This window comes from Papio anubis, chromosome 20 (assembly GCF_008728515.1).
Source record: "Papio anubis isolate 15944 chromosome 20, Panubis1.0, whole genome shotgun sequence".
Lineage (NCBI taxonomy): Eukaryota > Metazoa > Chordata > Mammalia > Primates > Cercopithecidae > Papio > Papio anubis.
This window is the reverse complement of record NC_044995.1, coordinates 13,286,442-13,302,351: the sequence shown is the minus strand read 5'-3', so window position 1 is coordinate 13,302,351 and position 15,910 is coordinate 13,286,442. Positions and strand designations below refer to the sequence as shown.

The window sequence follows — 15,910 nt, the reverse complement described above, 5'->3', positions numbered from 1 at the left end:
ATACTTAGCACCTTTGTTGAAAATGAGTTCACTGTAGGTGTAGAAATTTATTTCTGGATTTTCTAGTTTACGCAGTGCTAAAAAGAATGTACTGTACATGAAGTGATTTCTAGGATATGTTGTTACATGACCATAGAAGAGTTAGAAACAAGCTTTCTTTTAAGTAATAATGGAAAATAAGAAATCTACACACATTGATATGGTTTGGCTGTGTCTCCACCCAAATCTCATCTTGAATTATAGCTCCTATAATTCCCACATGTCATGGAAGGGACCTAGTAGCAAGGACAGATAGAAGAGTGACTTTGAATAGAATGGGAGGCAGGTTTGCCCTAAGCTATTTCCAGCTTGAGGTTTCCTTAGTGATTTTGGGGGCCCAAGATATTTTCCTTTCACAATACTAAGCAGTTTAATTTCTCTGGAATGTGGCGTTTCCACGTCTAAAGAATATTAATATGAAAACTTTAAAGTGGGAAAATAGGTTTTCCAGGAGGGCAATTGGCCCTCCATATTGGCTCTTGACAGGGCAGGAGCATTGCCATCTTGGACAATCACTGCCATTTTAAAGTTCACCTTGATCAAAAACTGCCTAAATCCCAAGGGCATCAGCCTAATGGCTAAGGTCGGCATGACCATAGACCATAAATGACATCTCCAACCAGAAACATTCCAACCATAAGATAAACCCCTCCCTGACCAGAGACATGCCAGCCCTGAGATAACCTCCCTTCCACTGGAGAGATGTCAGTCCCAAGATAACCTCCCCTCCAACCAGAGATATTCCAACCCCACAACAGACTTCTCCCCAACACAGAAACATTCTAAGCCTGTGATAAGCTCTCTCACCCTAAAGTCAATACTCTTAGTCTGTAAGAGACTGTGCTCCTGACGGCAATCGGCCAGAAGCCCCTCTCAGGTTTATTCTCCAAAACGAGCCTGTCTTTGACTGTTGAGCCGCTTTTCGTGTTTCTTTTCTCTTTCTTTAATTCTTACAGCCCTCATAAACACTTAAACCGTGGTTGTTTTTCTTGCCAAAGCAGTGGTACAACAGTGTCTGGAGCAGGGGCTGGTGCCCCAGGAATTGCCTGTCCCAAACCATTTTTTCCTGGCCCATTATTTAAGCTCTTAGATTTAGCTCATACTGTTAGCGTCTAGTATATTAGCCTTTCAGCCATCTCCTGACCGCTAACTCCTTGAAGATTGTATCTCCTTGCTTGAAGATTGTATCTCCTTGCTTTGTTCTCTTTCAGTAACACTCCTGTCATCATGGCAGGCGTGTAGACTTCAGGAATTCCTGTCAATTCAATATTTTCTCTCGAGGACGCAGGGAAAGGGAAGGACCACTCTCAGGGTCACAGTCCATATTCCTCACCAGGCGCTCGGGTATATGGAATTCATTCCTCGTGGGCATTGCGGAAAGTCTAGTCAAAGAGCACCGCGGAGTTCCAGGCTTCCCGCTGGAGGGTGATACTATAGAACGTCTCCTTTGGCATTCAAGGAAGTGTAGCGCCGGCGATCCGTCGAATGACGGGCAAGTTGGCGCAGGGCGGTGTATCCGGGGAATTCTGGGAAATGTAGTCCACACGCTGCGCCGGGTAGGGGGCACTTCCGCTCCCGGGGGGTGAGGTTGCTGCCGTGCATTTCGGTGGTAGTTTTGTGTCAGTTGTGTGTCTTGTCGGTCTTTCTCAGCATGTCCCTTTACGATGCGGGCTCGCAACCACCTGGAAGTTGACTAAGAGGAGAAGGAGCCTCGTTGGAAAACGGAGGTTTGAAGGTGCAACAGCCGCTCTTTTCGTTCTTGACCGCGGAGCCTTCTTGGTCTTGGGGTTGTCCTCGCGTCCCCGGAGATGAGGCTGGGGGTTGGGACTTGGTCGGGACGCCGCCTGGTTTGAGGGTTTTGGGGGCTCTCAGCTCGCTCAGCCCACCTCCCTCCATCCCACCTGTGAGGCTACTTTCTCACAGTTTAGGGTTGGGATGTTATTAACCTCCCTGTACCTCCCACTGCTGTTCTTTAAAATGGGGACTTTAGGACCATCCTAATGAAATCGTTCTGGGAACTGGAAGAGGTAACACAAATGAAAGCCTTAAAGCAGTCCTTCCTTTAGTGACTGGTGGTCTCTTCTTAGTGTTAATTTCCCACGAAGCCTGTCAGGTCCCCGGGTGGGGTCAGAGCTCCAGCTACAGGGATCCCCGCCCTTGTCTCTGATTCCTGCAGGACGCTGGGTGATCCCGGACGCTTCTGACCTGTTTTTAGGAAGGCGAGGGTTGTGTCCATTTCCACGAAGGGAGAGGAACATTTAACTTTTATGCGGGCCGGCAACGCGATCAGGGTGTTTCACAGCTTTCTCCTTCCCCAGCGTGATTCTCAAAAAGACCTGCAGGGAGGGACTTCTTGGCTACCAAAGCTCTACGTGAGTGGTCCTTGGCTTTTTTTCTTTTACAGAGATGCTCACCCCAACCAAGAGTGTAGGATGTGTCCTCAGGCATGGGTGGTGATAATAATTAAGCCTCAATTGGTAACTTTATTCCAAGGGCTTTATAAAAATAATCAAATTTTCGCCACACCATGGCTCTGTGGAGAGGTACTACTTTTTTCCGTTTTAAAGATGAGTCAGATACAAAGGAGCAGGAGTTATCTGCGCATAGTCACCTAAGTAGTAAGAGGTGGATCTGCGGTTGAAACCTGGGCATTACAGGTCAGAGCCTTAGTTGATAATCTTTTGGATACATTCTCATTGAGGCAGAGGAACTGGCTGGAATCTGGTGGGGAAAGCAAGTTAGGACTTGATTGAAGGGACCTCGAGAGCAAGGCTTATGGGCTTGGACTGTTCTGGGAGTTTGTCAACTATTTCATTCATTACAACTATTTCATTTGTTACAAGTATTTCACTTGTTATGCAACGGTATCATTGTGGAGCGTTCAGAAATTGGAGAAATATGAGTAGTACAAGTTTATAATTACCCATGAATACAGCATGTAAAGATAGTAACTGTTAAACTTCGAATGCATTTCTTTTTAGTCTTTCTTTTGGTATATTTGCATATTTATTTATAAACATTTAAAGAAAATTTTATAATTTAAAAAATATGTTTTCCCTTATGTGTTTAACTGTGGAAATTTGGAAACACTGCCAAAAGGGAAATTAACTAGTGAACTGCCATGTTATATCATGCTCATCCTAATTTATCTCATTGTTGTCTAATTTTTTTGTAAATGTTTCCTGATATTGGCCGGGCGCGGTGCCTCACGCTTGCAATCCCAGCACTTTGGGAGGCCGAGATGGGCGAATCACCTGAGGTCGGGAGTTTGAGAGCAGCCTGACCAACATGGAGAAACCCCATCTCTACTGAAAATACAAAAATTAGCCAGGCATGGTGGCGATGCCTGTAATCCCAGCTGATTAGAGAATCACCTGAACTGAGACTAGCCTTAATTCATTATAATTCAGCCTGGGCAACAAGAGCCAAACGCCTTCTCAAAAAAAAAAAAAAAAATAAATAAATAAATAAAATAAAAAAAATTGGCCGGGCGCTGTGGCTCAATGTACTTGAATCCTAGTATCTTTGAGGCTGAGGGCTGGCGGATCAGGGGCGTCAGAGATCGAGATCATGGTGAAACCCCGCCTCCACCAAAATAGAAAAAATTAGCCGGGCTTATGGCTGGCCTGTGGTCCCAGCTACCGGGAGGCCGGAGGACACGAGGAGTTCCGAGGAGTCTGATGAAACATCAGTCTGGGACTCCCCGCCTCAAAAAAAAAAAAAAAAAAAAAAAAAAAAAAAAAAAAAAAAATTTAACACTTATTTTAATATCATTTGAAACCTATAGAAAAGTTGCAAAAATAGTATTAGAAATTCTCATATACTCTTTACCCAAATTTGCCAAGTGTTTACATTTTTCCTGTTTGCTTTGTTGTTGCTCATCAGCCAGATACCACCAGGAACATACCTGTAGCCAGACAGTTGCTTGTAGCTTTCTGCAGCAAGGAAACCCACATTTCAAGATAATTGTGGGGTGTCTTGGTAAGAGGTGTTTAGGAAGGGCTGGTTATAGGGTTTCACATAACATGCTAGATACTATTAGATATTATACTAGCTAGGCATGGTGGCTCATGTCTGTAATCCCAGTACTTTGGGAGGCTGAGGCAAGTGGATCACTTAAGGCCAGGAGTTTGAGACCAGCCTGGCCAACATTGAGAAACCCCATCTCTACTAAAAATACAAAAATTAGCTGATTTGTCCACTGTGAAGTTACTTTTTTAAAATTTGAGGTGGTGCGCGCCTGTAATCCCAGCTATTAGGGAGGCTGATGCATGAGAATAATTTGAACCTGGGAGGCAGAGGCTACAGTGAGCTGAGATGGCGCCCCTGCACTCTGGCCTGGATGACAGAGTGAGACTGTGGCAAAAAAATAATTAAATATTATATTAAATAATATTGTTATCTATTACATATCAGATAGATCTGTTAAAAAGCTACTAATAGTAGTTGTAGTGTTATTTATTAGATAGTGTTGGATACCATATTACATAACATTGTTAGCTAATCTGCAGCTTCTATATTTAAATTTGTTCAGTTTTTAAATTTTGGTCCTTATAACTATCCCACTTTTTACCTGCAACCCCATTCAAAGTTGAATTTTATGCATTGTCTTTATTGTCACATTTCTATACTTTTCTTTAATCTAGAAGGATTCCACAGCCTTTGTCTTTTACATGCATGGTTTTTTGAAGAGTATAGGCAGTTGTTTTATAGAAAGACATTCATTTGGGGTTTATCTGATAAATTTCATGTTTAGGTTTAGATTAGGCATGGTTGGTAGGGATACCATAGTAGTAGTGAGGTGTCCTTTTCATTGCAACATAACAGTGTCCAAATGATGTTGGTTTGTCCCTTCTGTGGGGAAAAGAAAGAGAGATCAGACTGTTACTATGTCTATATAGAAAGAAGTAGACATAAGAGACTCCATTTTGTTCTGTATTTGAGATGCTGTTAATCTGTGACCCTACCCCCAACTTTGTCCTTGCAAGAGACATGTGCTGTGGTGACTCAAGGTTTAACGGATTTTGGGCTGTGCAGGGTGTGCTTTGTTAAACAAGCACCTGAAGGCAGTATGCTTGTGAAAAGTCATCACCCTTCTCTTAATCTCAAGTACCCAGGGACATGTACACTGCCAAAGGTCGCAGGGACCTCTGCCTAGGAAAGCTAGGTATTGTTCAAGGTTTCTCCCCATGTGATAGTCTGAAATATGGCCTCATGGGAAGGGAAAGACCTAATCGTCCCCCAGCCTGACACCCGTGAAGGGTCTGTGCTGAGGAGGATTAATATAAGAGGAAAGAAGGCCTCTTGGCAGTTGAGATAGAGAAAAGCATCTGTCTCCTGCCCATCCCTGGGCAATGGAACATCTCGGTGTAAAATCCGATTGTATGTTCTATTTACTAAGATGGGAGAAGACCGCCTTAGGGCAAAAGGTGGGATGTGCTAGGGACAATGCTGCTCCTTATGCACTAAAAAGGTTTATGGAGATGTTTGTATAGGCATATCAAGGCACAGCACTTTTCCTTAAACTTATTCATGTCACAGAGATCTTTATTCATATGTCTTACTGCTGACCTCCCTAGATGATCCTATTATCCTGCCACTTCCCTTTTTCTAAGATGGTAAAGATAATGATCAATAAATACTGAGGGAACTCAGAGACCGGTGCTAGTGTGGATCCTCTGTATGCTGAGCGCCGGTCCCCTGGGCCCACTTTTTCTTTCTCTATACTTTGTCTCTGTATAGACTTTCTCTGTCTCATTTCTTTTCTCAAGTCTCTTCTTCTAGCTAACGAGAAACGCCCACAGGTGTGGAGGGGCAGGCCACCCCTTCATCTTCACTAGTGATCTCACTTTTGTTCACTTGGCCAAGATGAAGTCTTTCAGATTTGTCCACTGTGAAGCTACTTTTTTTAAATTTTGAAAATAATAAAGTTTCTTATGGGGAGATACATTATTAGTGGACATTCTACTGTGAAGATGAGTATCCATTTCTCCCCCATTTATTTATTCCTTCATTCACCTATAAATATTCTATAGATATGGACTCAGAATTCATTCTTACTGATTTCAGTGACATGCAGATTAACAATTATTTTTTCCAATTCTGTCAAGATATATTTCACATATAGCTTTCATCCATTTCAGGCATAGAATTCAATGATTTTTAGGAATTTTGTGAAGTGGAATAACCATCATCACGATTCAGTTTAGATCATTTTCATCTCACGTTTGGACTCCTTGCGCCTATGTACAGTTAAACCTCATTCTTACCTCAAATGTGAAGCAACCACGAATCTACTTTCTCTATTATACATTTGCCTATTCTGAACATTTCACATAAATGTGATCATACAATCCATGGCTTTTTGTGACTTTTTGTGTCTTTTGTTTAACATGTTTCCAGGGTTCATGCATGTTATAGCATGAGTCAGTACTTCATTTCTTTAAATTTCCAAGTAAGATTTCATTGTATGGATAGGCCACATTTGTCTGTCCATTTACCCGTAGGAGGGCATTTTTGTTGTGTGCAATTTGGGGTTATTATGAATAATGCTGCTGTGAACATTCAAGTGCTAATTCACAATACATGTTCATGTTGTTGGGCGGCATCCCTGACCACCTCTTCATGTCTCTTTTATTGCCTTCCATGGCACGTTCCAGGCACAATTCTGTCTTCCCTTGAACTGCATAACTGAGAACTCTGCAAATTCCCCAGAGGAGGAAAAATGACCATGTTCAAGGTGAGCAAGTCTGGTCTCTTTTGCTGTTCAAATTCTGTTTCGCTACTTAAGATTGTCACGTGTTTTTCTCAGTCTTGGGAAGACTCAAGGAGAACAACAGTTATTTGTGCACCTGCTGTGTGCCAAGTGCTTGCTTGTTTCTTTCGTGTTCAATTTGCATTTGGTTTTGGTTTTGTTTACTTTTACCATTATTTGTGTTATGAGTAGAAATTCTCCCATTTCACTGCATCTCACTAATTAGGGGTTTTTATTTTCTCATGCTATTCCTCATGTATATTCATAACTGTATTTGTATTGATACTTATCTAATTTAAACTGTGTTCTTTTTGTTTAATATTATGTAATGTTCATTATTTATGGTTGCATCATGTTCCCATTGCATTGATGCTTCTTTTTTTTTTTTTTCCTCAAGATGGAATCTTGCTTTGTCACCCAGGCTGGAGTGCAGTGGCATAGTCTTGGCTCACTGCAACCTCCACCTCCTGGGTTCAAGCAATTCTCCTGCCTCGGCCTCTTGAGTAGCTGGGATTACAGGCGCCTATCACTACGCTTGGCTAATATTTGTATTTTTAGTAGAGACGAGGTTTCACCATGTTGGCCAGGCTGGTCTCGAACTCCTGGCCTCAAGTGATCTGCCCGCCTCAGCCTCCCAAAATGCTGGAATTACAGATGTGAGCCACCGTACCCACCAATGTTTCTTTTTAACTACTTCATACTCAGGCACTAGGAGCTCAGTTTTGAAAGGGTACTTTTGACATGTGCCATGTTGGCTGTTTGGTAGATAAAATATCCACATGTGGCACAGCACAGCAGGCTGTAACTGTGGCTTCACAGAAGAATTTTTGGAGATTTTCACATAGGAAGAGCTAGCTTTTGTTTTCCCCATGCTTAAGTCATGCATTGTGTGTATTTTATTTACTGGTCTTTTCTTATTCCTTTATGTGTTAAGGAGTTTGACCAAAATGATAGGTAACTTTAGTTTCAAATGTCCATGATATCAGAAGATTCTCTAGTCACTGTGTTCTGTTCCTTTGTTTGTTCCTCAGAACAGCTGAATGATGCAATTCTCAGCCTCATCTTCCTCTTAAATATGTGAAATATGAGAAACCTACTGAGGTTCAGAGAGGAAACCCAGGGTTGGCATGTTAGCTATTTTGCTAAATTGAAAGAGAGAGAGAAGAAAGAGGATTCTCCATTGAAGGACCTGTGCCTTCTGGTATGGGTGTCTGGAGTGCCCTCTTGAGTGATGACAACCATTGGTTACATAGCTCCTCCCTGACCTCTCCTCAGGGGACCTCTTCTCTTCCTGTTGTGTCACCTCCTCAGGTGCACCTAGTACTCCAGGCACCAAAGGACAGTGATTGCTACACTCATTATAGAAAATCTTTACATTCCTAATGGCAAAGATGGCTTACAGAGTGTTACCAGGAAACATAACAGCCTAAGGTGAAAATATTTACCACTTTGATATCTAAAAAGCACACACTCCAGAATAAGAATCTTATGTACAAAATGGAGAAAAAAAAAATCAAAGGAATATGAATAAAGGACAGTACATTAATTGGTAAATTTTAGAGAAGAAATAGAAGTGGCCAGTACATGTTTGAAAAGGTGATAGTATTATTTATAATCAAATACATGGGATTAATAAGGTGAATTATTCTCTCTAATGAGATTATCAACATCACAGGAAATTTGATAATCTGCCTTTGGCTATTTTAAGAAAAACCAGGGTAATGTATCCCCTTGAAAGATTTTGGAGTTTGACAAAAAATTGGGATGTGACATACATGATCACAATTTTGAACATTCTTATTTTTTGACACTGTAATTTTCATTTGAAATTATTTTATTTTAGTTTATTCTTATTCTTTTAGAGACAGAGTTTTGCTCTGTTGCCCAGGATAGAGTACAGTGATGTAAGTGTAGTACACTGCAGCCTTGAACCCCTGGGGTCCAGATCTCCCTGCCTCAGCCTCCCAAGTAGCTAGGATTACAGGCACGCATCACCATGACTGGCTAGTTTTTAAAATTTATAAAGACGGTGTCTTGCTCTGTTGCCTAGGCTGGTCTTGAACTCTTGAATTCAAGCAATCCCCCCACCTTAGCCTCTTAAAGCACTGGGATTACAGGTGTGAATCACTGCACCTGGTTTGAAATTATTTTGTTTAATTAAATTAATTTATTTATTATTTTATGTTATTTCTTTTTAGAAACAGAGTCTTGCTCTGTTGCCCAGGCTGGAGTGCAGTGACGCAATCTTGGGTCACTGCAACCTCCACCTCCTGGGTTCAAATGATTCTTCTGTCTCAACCTCCCAAGTGTCTGGGATTATAGTCACGTGCCACCATGCCCAGCTAATTTTTGTATATTTTGTAGAGACAGAATTTTGCTATGTTGCCAAGGCTGGTCTCGAACTCCAGAGCTCAAATGATTTGCTTGTCTCAGCCTCTGAAAGTACTGAGATTACAGGCATGAGCTACCATACCTGGCCCAAATTATTTTCAATAATCAGACAGGAGAGTAAGGTCCACATAACACGATTTTCTTTGCAGGATTGGTAATAATGAAAATGACATAAAATTAAATATTCATTATTTAGAATAGATAATGATAGATCATCAGTTCCCTGTAATACTATACCGACATGAAATGAAATAGATAACTATAATGAAAGTTATAATAAAAAATCCAAAGAAATATGAATAAAGGACATTACCAGCCGGGTGCGGTGGCTCAGTTTTTTTTTCCTAGCACTTTGGGGGACCGAGGCGGGCAGATCATCTGAGGTCGGGAGTTTGAGACCAGCCTGACCAACATGGATAAACCCTGTCTCTACTAAAAATAGAAAACTAGCTGGGCATAGTGGTGCATGCCTGTAATCCCAGCCACTCAGAAGGCTGAGGCAGGAGAATTGCTTGAACCGGGGAGGCAGAGGTTGCCATGAGCTGAGTTTGCACCACTGCATTCCAGCCTGGGCAACAAGAACGAAACTCCGTCTCAAAAAAAAAAGAAAAAAAGGTAATAAAATCAACTAATGTTAATTAAATACCTAGTCTGTGCCAGAGACTTTCCCCATTTATATTCTCTTGTTTATTCCTGGAGAAAACTGATGTGACACTCTTTATACAGAAAGGAAACGAATGCATGCAGGCAAAGTTATCCAAGGTCCCGTGGCTGGGCAGGCAAAGGCACAGAGCCTTGGGATTGAGCCTTGTGAGGGAGCACACACGCTCAGTGTGATCATAGGCACACTGGCTCTAGATCATGACATTCAATGCTGCAATTAATATATGTAGTTTGTGTCTTGAATACAGAGGACCCACTCCATAGCTGTCCCACACAGATCACCATAAACTTGTTAGTTTGGCAGATACTGAAAAACATGGGCCGGGTGCGGTGGCTCACGCCTGTAATCCCCGCACTTTGGGAGGCTGAGGTGGGCAGATCGCCTAAGGTCAGGAGTTCATGACCAGCCTGGCCAACATGGTGAAACCCCGTCTCTACTAAAAATACAAAAATTAGCCGGGCATGGTGGTGGGCGCCTGTAATCCCAGCTATTCGAGAGGCTGAGGCAGGAGAATTGCTTGAACCCAGGAGGCGGAGGTTGCAGTGAGCTGGGATAGCGCCACTGTACTCCAGTCTGGGCGACAGAGCAAGACTCCATCTCAAAAAATAAAAATTAGGAAAAAAAAAAAGAAAAATGATTATATCCAGGGTTCAAGTACGAGAGAGAACAATGGGCATTATCAAACAAGGTTGGGACTGAATTGCTAAATGTTACTGGGGCAACTGGCATGATTCATTGAAACCTATATATGCGTAGCCCAGGATGCTGCATTTAGAGTCCTAGAGGGTTACTTACAAGGAGACTCAGTAAGTGCACAAAGTAAACCTATAGGACTTTTTCATCATTGGACTTCTGGTGGAGCTCCGGAAAATCAGTGTGTGTCATTGCCAGGATACAGACAGAATGAGTGGGAAATCTGTAAGTTGACCTACATCTCTCAAGATCCACAGCAACTTCTCACTCATCCCCTTCACCTGCTCAGTGCCACCCCTCTCCCAAGAATCACTGGTCATGACATTGGGATTATATATGTTTGATGTTGTAGGAGGCAGTAACCTTTAAGGATGTAGCTGTGGTGTTCACTGAGGAGGAGCTGGGGCTGCTGGACCCTGCCCAGAAGAAGTTGTACCGAGATGTGATGCTGGAGAACTTCAGGAACCTGCTCTCAGTGGGTGAGCACAGGCACCCTCTGTAATGGAATGTCAGGCCCCAGGAATGGCTTTGTACCCTAGGGTGTTTGTATTAGTTTGTTCTTACACTGCTAGGAAGAAATACTAGAGACTGGGTAATTTATAAAGAAAAGACAGGCTGGGTGCGGTGGCTCACGCCTGTAATCCCAGCACTTTGGGAGGCTGAGGCGGGTGGATCACTAGGTCAGGAGTTCGAGACCAGCCTGGCCAATATGATGAAACCCCATCTCTACTAAAAATACAAAAATTAGCTGGGTATGGTGGCACTTGCCTGTAATCCCAGCTACTCAGGAGGCTAAGGCAGAAGAATAGCTTGGACCCAGGAGGCAGAGGTTGCAGTGAGCTGGGATAGCACCACTGCACTCCAGCCTGGGTGACAGAACGAGACTCCATCTCAAAAATAAATAAATAAATAAATAAATAAATAAATAAATAAATAAATAAAATAAAAAAATAAAAGACGTTTCATTGACTCACAGTTCCGCATGGCTGGGGAGGCCTCAGGAAACTTACAGTCATGGTGGAAAGCCAAGGGGAAGAAAGGCACCTTTTTCACAGTGCAGCAGGAAGAAGTGCCAAGCAAAGGGGGAAAGGCCCCTTATAAAACCATCAGATCTCGTGAGAACTCACCCACTCTCATGAGAACAGCATGAAGGAAATGGCCCCTATGATTCAGCTACATCCCACCAGATCCCTGTTATGACATGTGGGGATTATGGGAAATACAATTCAAGATGAGATTTGGGTGGGGACACAGCCAAACCATATCAGTTTTCAAGTTTGAGTGTGCAGTGAGAACCTAAATTTCTAGAAAATTTTACCTAAGGCCGGGTGCGGTGGCTCAAGCCTGTAATCCCAGCACTTTGGGAGGCCGAGATGGGCGGATCACGAGGTCAGGAGATCGAGACCATCCTGGCGAACACCGTGAAACCCCATCTCTACTAAAAAATACAAAAAACTAGCCGGGCAAGGTGGTGGGCGCCTGTAGTCCCAGCTACTCGGGAGGCTGAGGCAGGAGAATGGCGTGAACCTGGGAGGCGGAGCTTGCAGTGAGCTGAGATCCGGCCACTGCACTCCAGCCCGGGCGACAGAGCGAGACTCCGTCTCAAAAAAAAAAAAAAAAATTTTACCTAAGATGTATTGGGATTAAGCATCTGACTTTGTTCACAGGGCATCAACTTTCCTACCAAGATACTTTTCACTTCCAAAGAGAAGAAAAGTTTTGGATCATGGAGACAGCAACTCAAAAAGAAGGGAATTCAGGTAAGAACCAAGCAACCATGAATCCTCATATGCGACCCTCCCATCTGTTTTACTTCTGTCCATTACCCAACTCCATTGCCCTGGCATAAACGGCCAAACCTGTTTCCTGGATTCTTACAACCTCCTTCCTGCTGGTTGTCCTGCTCCCCCAGCCCCTCTTCCCACCCTGACATCTGTTTTCCTCATAGCAGCCAAAGTGATCCTTAGGAAACATAAGTCAGATTGCCATTCCTCAGCTTAAAAGCCTTTGTGGCTTCTTATTTGTATTAACGTTACAACTGCTTTAAGTGACTTTTAGAGACCCTGGATCTGCTCTTCATCCCCCACTGCCTCCCTGACTACATCTTCATTTTCCAGCCAAGTTATATTCCCTGCTGTTTCTCCATCCTGCCACAGACACTGTATCGCCTGTTGCTGGTACCCAGTGACCACACACTTAGCAGATTAAACAACAAACAATTATCTTTCTGTTCTTCAGACCTGGAGTCTCACACATCTCACTGGACAAAAATCAGGGTGTCCCTAGGGCTTTGTTCCTGACTAGATGTTCTTGGGGAGAAGCCTTCACTTTAGTTTACCAATCCGTAGGCACTGTCCACACTCCTTGGCTTTTGTTTCCCTTCCTCCATCTTCAAAAGCAGCTACATTGCATCCCCGACCATTCTTCCATAGTCATGCCACCACCCTTCTTAAGCCTCTGTTTTCCACCTTTTAGGTCCCTTGTGATTGGATCGGTCACTCCTGCATAATCTAGAATGATCTTCCTACTCTCTGTTTAGCTGACTAGTGATCTTAATTGCATCTGCAGCCTTAATCTCTTGCTGTATAACGTAACAGGTTCATAGGTCCTGGGAATTGGATGTGGACATCTTTCAAGGACCATCGTTCTGTCTACTACAGAAGCTTCTGTCTTAGAGTTTATATATGCTTTTCTTTCTGATTGGAATAATCTTTCACCTCAAACCCTTCTGACCCTTCCTTTATTCTGGTCTCTGTTCAGTTTTAGTATCATGAGAAAGGCCTTCTCTGACCACTCTATTTAAAATACCAGCTGGGTGTGGTGGCTTACACCTGTAATCTCAGCACTTTGGGAGGCTGAGGCAGGCAGATAGAATGAGATCAGGAGTTTGAGACTAGCCTGGCAAGCATGGCGAAACTCTGACTCTACTAAAAATACAAAAATTAGCTGGGTGTGGTAGCACAGTCCTGTAATCCCAGCTACGTGGGTGGCTGAGGCACAAGAATCACTTGAACCCAGGAGGCAGAGGTTGCAGTGAGCTGGGGTTGTGCCACTACGCTCTAGCCTGGGTGACAGAGTGAGACTGTATCTCAAGAAAGAAAGAAAGAAAGAAAGAAAGAGGGAGGGAGGGAGGGAGGAAAGGAGGGAGAGAGAGGGGTGGGCGAGAAAGGGAGAAAGGAAGAAAAAAGAATGGAATACCATCCTATCTTTACCCTTCTGGTGTTGCCTTATACTGTGTTTTATATATTTCTATTTAGCTGTCGTCTCTACCCACTGTAATAGAATGTCTTAAAAGGAGGACTTTCAGCTGTTCAATTTTTATTTTAAGATTCAGGAGGTACATGTGCAGGTTTCTTACCTAGGTATATTGTGTGGTGCTGAGGTCTGCGTTGCAAATGATCCTGGCACCCAGGTACTGAGCACAGTACCCAACAGTGGTGGCAGGATAACCCTCAGGTTTCCAGGCTGTGTGCACTGGTGTTAGAGGTAGTGGTGATGGGCTGGGTGGGCCAGTCCTGAGGCCCCCCATGGTGTGTGCAGGGGAGTATCAGCGGTGGTGGTGGCAGCAGGTTTGTAGGACCTTTCCTCAGGTCACTAGGAGGAGTGCACAGATGCCAGTGGTGGTGATCAGGGCAGGGAAATCCTTAGGCCTCCGGACAGCAGGCTTGGGCACCTGTGGCAGGGTTCTGGGTCTGTTGTAAGGCTCCCTCCATGGTACATGCTCATGCCTGGGGCAACCAACATGGCAGGGTGATCTCAGTAGCCCCAAGTGGTATGCTTGGGTAGTGGAGGCATGACGCCAGGCCAGGTGAGCCTGTCCTCAGGCCTTTCAGTGGCGCGGGCAGATGTAGGCTGTGGTGGAAGAGGCGGCGTGATCCCTAGGCCCCCAGATGGCATGCTCCAGCACTGCCAGCACACAAGCTGGGTCTTTGTCAGGTCTCCTGTTTGCACACACGTGTGCCTGAGGCAGCACAGGGTGGAGCAATCCCCAGGTCCCTCTGTGTCATGCTTTGGCACTGAGATGGGTGGCACCAAGTGAAGTGGGCTTGTCCTGTGCACGGGCACAGGTTGTGGTGGGCAGTGCAAGGGGTTCCCCAAGCCTTTAGGAGGTGTGCTTGGGTGGCAGTGGCAGAGTGTGCAGAGAGCCTTTCCTCAGAGTGAGAACACATGTAAGTGTACAGTGGCCCTGCTGCTGGGGGTGAGGGAGCGTTGCTGTTAGAGGCAGCAGCCCCAGACAGGCAGCTTTCAAGCTCTGGTGAGTGCACACTTTGGGTCCTTTTGTACCGTATTGGGGGCAGACTCCCTGGTGTGCTGCACTGCCCATTCGCCAGAGAATAGGACACTATGTGGCCTAGATTGCTGGGGACTCTGCCGTACTGCTGGGTCTAACAGGCATTGCACTATTGCAACCCTCCGGGTGGCTGTGGGGACATGTCGATGGGGCTCCAGGGATTTGGAGATGCAAGGGCTGTTGGGCCCCAGGACAAGATGCAGTCTGGTGGGGGTGCGGCTCTCAAAATAGCGCTGTGCCATAACTGCTTGAGTCTCAGGAAGTGTGTGGAACCCATCATGAGCGCCTTCTCTGAAGCAGTGCCCTTGCATGGACTCCAGGTAGCCCCCTACACTAGTCTCAGGGCCCGCAGGGGTCGAGGGCGTCTCTCATGGCTGACTGCTGGAGTCCACAGTGGAAATGTAAACCACTAGGGCCCTCTCACTTACCCTTTCCCAGCACTGAGGAGCCTTTCCGGGCTTTCAGGTGATCACGGCTAGAAGGGCTACCTCCCTTCGCTCTCCTTTTGTGCTTTGGGTGTTTCTTGTCACTTCTCTGCTGAATTCCAATGATCCCTCTTAGATGCTATTTGATGTATGATTATCTATTTGCTTTTTAAATTTTTTACTAATAAAATATATAGAACACTTCATGAATTTGCATATCAGCCTTGCGCAGAAGCTGTTCATTCCAGTTTTACCATATGCGCTGCTGAAGTGAGCACTGCTCATTATTTTGGCTCTTTGTGGAGGAGGCAAGCTCTGTGTGTCTTTAGTCAGCCATCTTGAAGTCTTCCTACCCTTAAAGTTCCTTCTGATTCATCACATATATAATTTAGTAGTTACATAATATACCATGCAAGATTTTAGACTAACTAGGAAATTGGTAGAAATAGTAACAAGTTAACTGTATTATATTACTATTTTAAATTAAGTCTTTCTACCACGTAGGAGACATTATGTAGTTCAAACTGGCTTCGTGACAAGAGACCGTGGTGCACTTGGAAAACACAAACTGTGCCTTCCTTGTATTCAGTAAAGTTTCAGGCCATGTCCTAAGTGAAATCCTGAAAACACTGAACAAAGGCTTCACTTACCCA

General features: G+C 44.2%; 1 protein-coding gene across 2 annotated transcripts in view; it reads left to right on the top strand.

The window, feature by feature from the left end:
* Nucleotides 1-328: 328 nt before the first annotated feature.
* LOC101006178 (zinc finger protein 224) overlaps nucleotides 329-15,910 on the top strand; it is a 39,575-nt gene continuing 23,993 nt past the window's right edge. The window contains exons 1-4 of one of the 2 annotated variants that reach the window (XM_031659387.1): nucleotides 329-1,774; nucleotides 6,699-6,778; nucleotides 10,894-11,020; nucleotides 12,209-12,301. In XM_031659387.1, coding sequence (XP_031515247.1) covers nucleotides 6,764-6,778; nucleotides 10,894-11,020; nucleotides 12,209-12,301 — 235 coding nt within the window. In that variant the 5' untranslated portion in view covers nucleotides 329-1,774; nucleotides 6,699-6,763. The remainder of the gene's footprint in view (nucleotides 1,775-6,698; nucleotides 6,779-10,893; nucleotides 11,021-12,208; nucleotides 12,302-15,910) is intronic. The other variant, XM_031659386.1, reaches the window with a different exon arrangement.